General features: G+C 37.8%; 1 protein-coding gene across 1 annotated transcript in view; it reads right to left on the bottom strand.

Annotated features, from left to right (window-relative positions):
* The window catches only part of LOC109291389 (pituitary tumor-transforming gene 1 protein-interacting protein-like), a 50,038-nt gene that overhangs the window by 40,822 nt on the left and 339 nt on the right, over positions 1-8,877 (bottom strand). The window contains exon 2 of the mRNA XM_019508388.1: positions 6,752-6,804. Within this exon, the coding sequence (XP_019363933.1) occupies positions 6,752-6,804 (53 nt within the window). The remainder of the gene's footprint in view (positions 1-6,751; positions 6,805-8,877) is intronic.

Below are 8,877 nucleotides of genomic sequence, written 5' to 3'. Positions count from 1 at the left end.
GGGTTTTTTGGTTTTTTTTTTTTTTTTTTTTTTTTACTATAATTCAAAACCATTTAAAGTTACTTCTTCAGATAATGTAGAAATCAGCTACAGAGATTTCCCCAATTATCTGCTCTTTTACTGTTCTCTATAGACATGAGGTACAGGCTACCATTAACAAAAATGTATTCTTTCACAATGGCCACAACCTCCCATTTGATCCCAGAAACACAGCAAGCCAACCAGCTGTTAAGATGATTTATTCCTGACAAAATGGAGGGCATTACCTTTCCTGAGGGAAACTTTGTCTTTTTTTTTTTACCACTGGAAACAATCAAGATGATGGTCAATCTGCAAGAGGACGTCATTACTTAGGAAAGTCTGTAGCCTCATTCTAACTGAAATTACTAGTAGAACACAGCCACTCTGAACAAGGGCAGTGAATCACGAACATCTCTGTCTCGAAACATTCACCTTCCTCTGCTGGAAAGGGAACTTACCATGAGGATGAGTAACACCAAAAATGATGTTTATTTTTCAAAAACATTTAGCAACTATCCACTACATTAGATGTATTAAATAGGAAGGACAGACAGGGAATACTAGCGGGTTGTGTACAACAGAAAGGGAGTAGTAGAAAGCAGGAATGGAAGATGTAATATGCACAACCAGGAGAACAAAGAAGTCAAGAAGATAGCCAGGATGTGGACTGCTTTGTGTTACTCCATGATAGGGTAAAGTAGCTAGACCATTATCTGGTGAATTTGGACCTCAAGAGGAAAAGAAAATAAGATTAATATACTTATCATATGGCAACAGGTGATCTGGATTTTTCTTAGTTTGTATATTTAAATTTTACTAGTTTCAAAACGGATGCTTGCTAAATAAGAACCCCATCCTATTCAACTGATGTTTTAGTACACGTTTAACTATTTAAGGGTAAATATAGCAGGAGGATGTTCTGGCATCTGATCAGTCTACGGGTTAAAAAGGAAAGAAAACGTCTTCAAGTAATTCATTTTTGATGACAAACCAGGAACTGCTTTATTGTGCTCCTCTTAATTAGATAATAAGCTAACCAAACTGCTAATATAGGGCCTCAAATTCACAACAGACCAAAAGTTGAAAATATTTTGCTTTGTTTAGGTAGCAAATCACATACTATGGCTCTCATTGAATTTAAGACCCAAATTTAAACTATGCTCCAATACTAGATCCTGTGGGTTCCCACTGAAATTAATGAGAAATTGTGGTCCTAGTTTATATTCATTTGGATAATAAACTTATTATTATTATAGAAGATAAAAAATCTAAGCTTCATGACTGCAAAATGCTGCTTGATTTGTCCTCTATAATTAAAGTTACAGCATACATAAAGCTACTATCTCTGTCACACAGATAATTACGATCACTATTAAAAAAAAAAAAAATCACTGGACAATTAATTAGAGCCAATTTGCTTCCCTCCCTCCATCCAAAAACGTCTGGAATTGATTTTAGTAATAAGCTTCAAAGACTATATTCTGAACAAGATAAATCATGATGGGAATGGTTAAGAGTGAGAATTTACAAAACCAATTTCTCTGCACAAATACCCAATTGACACACCTAAATATAGAATGTCAAGTAGTAGCTTTCTTTGTTATCTATTGTTTTAGAACTTCTTGTTCCAGTCACCATCAACCACTACACTTATGAATAGGGAGAATGGAAGCCTCTATTTCCCGTCATCTACAGCTAACAATGTTATAGACCATATGACATGGGTATTCTTCTACCTCAACAGTGAAAAAGAAGTTATTTTTAATGATCTTATGCTTTTATATTGTGCATATAAATTCTAGTAGTAACCTATCTTTGTATTTTATGTGCGTGTACATGCAAATTAGCCAAATCAAATCTATACTTGTCTCTTCAAGGTCAGCAAGATGACACTGCTGCATCTCGCCAAATCATCTATCATTCCATCATCAAAGCAAATCTCTGTGTGGTCAATGGTTTGACATATTCTGAATATAGCATGCCTATATTTTTCCTGCTGTCTTCAGCACCCTTCCCCCAAGGATTTATTCCCTTCTCAGTGTGAATGCATAACTCATTGGTGTTGATGAAAGTTGTGTGCAAGTATCATCAGAAATACACCTATCAACATGCCAGTTTGTTAGTGCTTACAAGCTACAGCTATGCTATGAAAGCTGTCTGTAGAGGCAAGTCAGTGATAATTAATTCATCAGCATTCACTAGCCCATCTTTGGCAATTCATAACTACTTTCTCATGTTTTAAAGATGATAAGCACCTTTTTTTATTGGTGTGCTCACTTAGGTAGGTAGCTGAATGTAGTAACACACAGTGAGCAACTACCAACACAGCAAAAACCAGCATATTTCACCTTGCTTTAAAATTTGTCATTTTGAGCACTAGACAAACTTCTGTAGTGGTACAGGAAAAGAAACCAAAGGATTATTAGTTTTATTAAAGAGAGGCCAAAAATGACTGATCTATCCTGGCACTCAGTTTTCAGGGTGAATAAAAATCAATTATTTAAAAAAAATAAAAATTTAAATCATATTTATTTAATCATCTTTTTAAAAAAAAACAGGTTTTTTATTTAATTATATTTTTTTATTTTTAAGATGTTTTAAAAAAAACCCCATATATAGTTTAAATTTAAGATATGTTAAAGAAGAAAGATATCATGGAATAGGGATTATAACTTCTAATTATATAGTATTTGAGGCAATAATGCTAGATGAAGTGTATGAGAAAGAAACTGAAGAGTGTGCAAAAAGTCTAGAGAAGGAAATTGTTAACCTGAGTCGATAGGTGAAGCGATGTCCACAATGATCCAGTAATATGTGCTTGTTTGACAACAAAAGAAGGGACTGTCTACCTTACAAAATCAACTGATACATCAGGAAATGCACACAGCAGAATACTTACAAGCAGCAGCAGTAAAAGCTATAACAAACTGTGAAAACAATTCAAACGTGTAGAACACAGCTGTCATAGACAATGCTAAAAATGTATCAAAGAGAAGAAATCTAGAAGAGAAGACAGCCCCAAGCTTTGCTGCACCTCTTAGCCAAAGACTTCAGTGCTCCAGAAATAAAGGCCAACGTTGTTGAAATTGCAAAATACTTCCGTAATAACCACTTTGTAGCAGCTGCTCTGAAGAAAGCAGGAGGAACCAAACTAACACTCCCAAAAGATGTGCAGTAGAATTCAGTAGGGGACTGTTTTGAGTGGTGTATTGAGAACTAGCCTAATCTGACAGCAATTTGTGAGCAAAACTGTGACAAAAATAGATGAAACTGTCAGCCAATGTTCTCAACACTGGGCTAAAGAGAAATGTAGAATGTATACTGACTATCCTGCAACCTATTTCTGTAGCCTTAAAGTGCAAGGAAATCGCTTTTATTGCTGATGCTGTTGAAATTTAGAAGGAACAAAGTGAGACCTTAAAAAGAGAAATAGTATTTAAAAAAATGAAGGTATCAAGCACTACCCTCCAGCTCATTTTCTGGCCAATATTCTCAATATGCGGTACCAGGATCAATCCTTAACTGCTGAAGAAGAGGAGTTGGCTATGACATGGGCATCCAGCAATCATCCATCCATAACACCAACTACAATAAATTTCAGGGCTAAGGGTAAACCATTCAAGAAATACAGTAAAAGCTCTGGGAGCGGGTGATGCCGGATAACAAAATATGCTGGTTAACTGAGCGGCCCCAGCTGCCACTTCTCCCGCTGTGTCTGAGGCATCCCTCCACCCCTCCCACGGCATTGCCGCCCCTCCTGCAAGGCCCTGTTGGGACAGGGAGGCAGGCCCTGCACAGCCTGTTATGCCCCCGGGCCATGGGAGCTCAGCAGCACAGGCTGCTTTGCCCTGGGGGCTGTGATGGCCAAAACCAAAGAAATGAATAAGCAATAAATATGTGCTTCTTGGAGGCATTTGGAACTTTTGTCTAATATGAAGCTTGTATTTTTGTAAGTTGCAAATGCAACTTGCAACTGTTTGTGGAACTGACTAGGCCCCAAAGACGAAACTATAGCTGTGAAATTAGCTGACCTAACAGTTCTTTCTGGCTCAGAATTTAGCCTTGATGATGATAAAAACTGGATTCAACTGCCTAGCTTATCCAGTACATTTCAAGAAAGAACATCTCAAAAAAAGCATAGTCAGAGAGTTCTGAAGGGGCTAGATTTAGGCAAGGTAATGTTAATTTCAAACCTGAAGATGCCGTGTTGCAATTTGATTACTGGATAAACCCAAGCTTGGGCAGTAACTTATTATAATAATTTCTAACACCTTTTAACCCCATAGAATAACAGCTATAATATGTAATATTATGAATGGCTATATAACTAAAAAATTAGCATAATTAGACTATAAAAGAACACACATCATAGTAACCCTTGGGAAGGACGGAACAGAAGAGTCATTGCTGTTCCATACCCTCATGGATCTCTCTTACGCCCCGTGACAGCGAAAACCAGATCCTGACTGAGGGGCTTCCACCAGTTTTCCTTCAGACAGCCCAGTTCAGAGAGTCTAACTTTGCTGATTCAACTTAATGTGCATCTTCTAACCAAGGGACTATTGATAAGTTACTAACCAAGTGGGAACTCTTGGCTAATTTCTTTATCTTTTTTATTATCACTGTCAATTTTAATCTGTATTGTTATGTTGTCTGTTTATTAGCTTAACCTTTTTATTAACTATTATATATGCAAACTATATCTTTTGTTGTCATAAGTAAAATTCATTCCTTTTTGTAAGCGAAACTTGTCATTTGTTTCCTTTCCAACATCACCTCCTCGATCCCGAACCAAAAAGCCCAGTGGCTAATAAAGTTGCAGTGCTCAGTCAGTCTACAACTGAATTAATATACTCACAGTGTCCAGCTGGCCTGTGACAGGGCTCAGTGAAACTGGAAGTGCCACGGTAGGCACTTCCAGTTTCACTTTTCCTTACAAGCCGGACAGAAAACTGGCTGGAACATCAGGCTCAGAGACTAGTAATCAATGACTCAGTGTCTAGTTGGCAACAGGTATCAAACGGAGTGCCCCAAGGGTCAGTTCTGGGGCTGGTTTTGTTCCATGTCTTCATCAATGACCTGGAAGATGGCATAGAGTACACCCTCAGCAAGTCTGCAGATGACACCAAGTGGGGGGAGTAGTAGATAAGCTGGCAAACAGGATTAGGATTCAGAGTGACCTAGACAAACTGGAGGGTTGGTCCAAAAGGAATCTCGTGAGGTTCAACATGGACAAGTGCAAAGTCCTGCACCTAGGATGGAACAATCCCATCCCCACTACAGGCTGGGGCTAACTGGCTGGGCAGCAACTCTGCAGAAAGGACCTGGGGGTTACAGTGAACCATAAGCTGAATATGAGGCAGCAGTATGCCCTTGTTGCCAAGAAGGTTAATGGCATACAGGGCTGCATTGGTAGGTGTGCTGCCAGCAGGTCACGGGAAGTGATTAATCTTCTGTATTCAGTACTGATGAGGCCACATCGGGAGTACTGTGTTCAGTTTTGGGCCCCCCCACCACAAGAAGAATGTGGACAAATGGGAGAGAACCTAACAGAGGGCAACAAAAACAGTGAGGGACCTGGGACAAGACTTCTGAAGAAAGACTGAGGGAACTAAGCTTATTTAGTCTTGAGAAGAGATGGCAGAACAAGGAGAAACGGTCTCAAGTTGCAGCAAGGGAAGTTTAGGTTAGATATTAAGAAGAATTTTCTCACTAGGAGAACAGTAAAACACTGAAACAGGTTACCCAGAGAGGTGGTAGAAGCTCCAGCCTTGGGGGGGGGCAGGGGTTCAAAACCTGGATAGACAAAGCTTTGGCTGGGATGATGTAGTTGGGGATGGCCCTGCTGTGAGCTGTGGGTTGGACTATATGACCTTTGAGGTCCCTTCCAAACCTAACTTTCTATGATTCTAAATAGGAAAAGGAAGACAAAGCCTGAGTTAACCCAGCATTTTAAATTTCTCATGTTGACCTGGCTAAAATAATCTATTTGATTTTTGTTAAAAACACATTTCACATAACTAAAATAGTTAAAAATTCAAAAATACATATTGCTTGTTTTGTAAAAAATAATTATATGTTTGTTGTTGTAGAAAAATATCCAAAATACATAAGCTGGTTTTAGTTAAATAAAACAGTGTAAATGTCATATTTCAGTTCTCTGATGTAGCTGTAAAATTAATCTGAAAAAATATCAAAATAAATCATTGCTTTAAAATGTACAGGGTATACCTTCTAGAAATGAAACCTACATCTATCCGAGTTGTGAATAATATGTATTTAGATTATATCAAACAACAAGAATTCACTTTTTGCAGATAATAATGAATGAATAAATCAAGACTTCCCAACTAGCAATTTAAATCATGGTTTAAATCAATCTGATTTAAATCAAATCCCCTATGTCAGTTGTTATAAATGGTGTCTTTGAACAGCTACCATTTGAAAACATACTTCTTTTATGTTTCTGAACCATCATGGCTTCAGCACCACTCGTCCAATATCTCTGAATAGATTCACACTTTAAATAATTCCTAATTTCCATTAGCTGCATAAACACAGAACCCTTTCTAAGGATCTGCATTGTTTTACACATTCCTTTTCACTCTTTTTTAGCCCACGCTGCGTAGTCACTATTTTACTGTAAATATGACATTTCAATACTATCTTGCTACACGTAATCACCACCAGTTTCTCTCCAAAAAGGACGCTAAAGGATGCTAAAACTTACCGAAACATTTCTTAAACATTCTTCACAGGATTTGTTGGAGAAATAAGAGCATGCTAAGAAAAAAGAAAATATTAGTATGATATAGCAATTCTTACAAGTGTCAAATACTATAACTTATCAGCATAGCTTGAAAACATTTCAATTACTGTATATACCAACTCACTTGTGTTGTGTGTACACACACACACACACACACACACACACACACACAGAGTAAAACACAGAATGTATTTTAAAATCAACATTTGTTACAATTTTACTGAAATAAAAGCTAAAAAAAACCAAAACAAAACCCTAAAACACTCATCTATCTCCACACTGTTTGGGAAGGGGAGGAGGGGGTTAAGTGCATGCTTAGCTTTAATTTGAAAAGAAAGCTCTTTGAAAGAATTACTTTCTCCAAACCAATATGGAAGAATTATTCACTGGCTATTGAGACCACCTATATCTCTTAGCAATGCTAAAGCTTTACTTCCATTTAGATGAAATTCTGAGTTCTGCAGCTTTGGAAGCAGAAACCTAGCAAAATTTAACCATGATTTTTGTTTATAAATTCGCCTCTTTCCATAAGAAGTCTTAAGTATTCTTTTTTAAGTTTAGAAACACAAAACCTATGAATGGGACTCTCTCAATCAAATGTGGAATGGGACAGAAGGACCAAAACAATATTTTCTGAAGATGAGAGACCAAGCTGGTCAGCAAGAAAAACAACAGGAATTGTTAAAGGAAGATTTAAAAGCCTAAAATTACACTTACAAAAAAATTCATCTCCATGAAGTTCAAAAAGCTGATTCATTCGGTAGCTGATCATAAAGATTTGTAATAATTTATTTTAAATAGATAACTTTTTCCATAACCAACAGTCATTCACAGTAAAATGAAGCAATCAAGCATCCACTAGATACAACTATGTAAAAATAAGCAAAACAAAAATAGTGCAAGAAACTTGGGAGATTTCCCCATCAGCCTTCCTGTTCTATAAGATACTGCAATAAACTAAGGGCATTCTTTACAGGACTGGGGCCTAAGTAACGTAATCAATTAATACTACCTTAGATTTATAATGATAAAGAGCACCCATACGAAACTCGGCGTGTCATACATGAAAGCACATAACCAAACTGCGCATCAGTCGCCCACCATTTCTTATAAAGCAGCAGTTTTCAACAGCTACCGAGCAACCTATTGTTTACAACAACAGTAAAAAAAAAACTAGAATTGTCTCTAACTTCGGTCACGGCTGACTAAAAAAATATTTACATAATATTGTTACAGCATCAAGTTGTAACATTATTTATTATAACTGAACAACCTGCAAAACAGTAATTCCTACTCCTTTTTGCATCATTTTAGTTTGCTCACTTTAAGTTTATACCACCTGGCTCACGTTCATTTTTACTATTTGTGATTGCTGAAACAACATTCCCCATTTGCACTGGTCTTTCAGCCAGTCAATGCAAGTAGCAACAACTATCAGTAAGGAAATTCAAATGTCACTGGACTCCCTAGAAACTATTTTTTAAATACTGTTGATATAAACAGCTTGAATTGACAGCATTTCTCCAATACTTCACAAGATTAAGGTCTTGTCTTTGGGTGAGATGTAGGGGAAAGAAAAAGGAACATGCTTCGTATTTTCATAGTGCCAAGGAGCCCTGGTTCCCAACCCGACTCCTTTTTGTGCTGAGCTAGCACAGCTACAAAGTGAAAGAGCTGCCTTGCCCCAAGCAGAGTTAAAACAGTAAAACCTGTACATGTAGAAAAGCAGCGAGGAGTCTTATGATTTAAAATGCATTTTTTAATGGGAGAGGCAAAGATATCCTTTACTGGACCAACAGCATAGCTAGGATATTTAGACAAGCTTTCAAATGCAAAACGTTCTTTTTAGCTTTGTGGTGCATCAGGCTAACGGCAGTTTTACAAAGTTTAGTTCTATGGTGCTCAACCTTTTCCTGCCTGGCACCAGATGGATGGCGCTCAGTCCAGGTGTGGGCTGGGTCCACTGGGCAGGGTGGGGAGGATCTGGCCATCTGGAGAGACCGGGGCCAGCCCAGCTCTGACTGGGCCCTGGGGGAGGAGGGGGGAGGGAAGAGAGGAGAAACGGGGTCACGGCACGACTGCAACCC

Source organism: Gavialis gangeticus, unplaced genomic scaffold, assembly GCF_001723915.1.
Source record: "Gavialis gangeticus isolate Ggan-Ray unplaced genomic scaffold, GavGan_comp1, whole genome shotgun sequence".
Lineage (NCBI taxonomy): Eukaryota > Metazoa > Chordata > Crocodylia > Gavialidae > Gavialis > Gavialis gangeticus.
The sequence above is the reverse complement of the archived record's forward strand: the minus strand, read 5'-3'. Positions and strand labels throughout refer to the sequence as shown.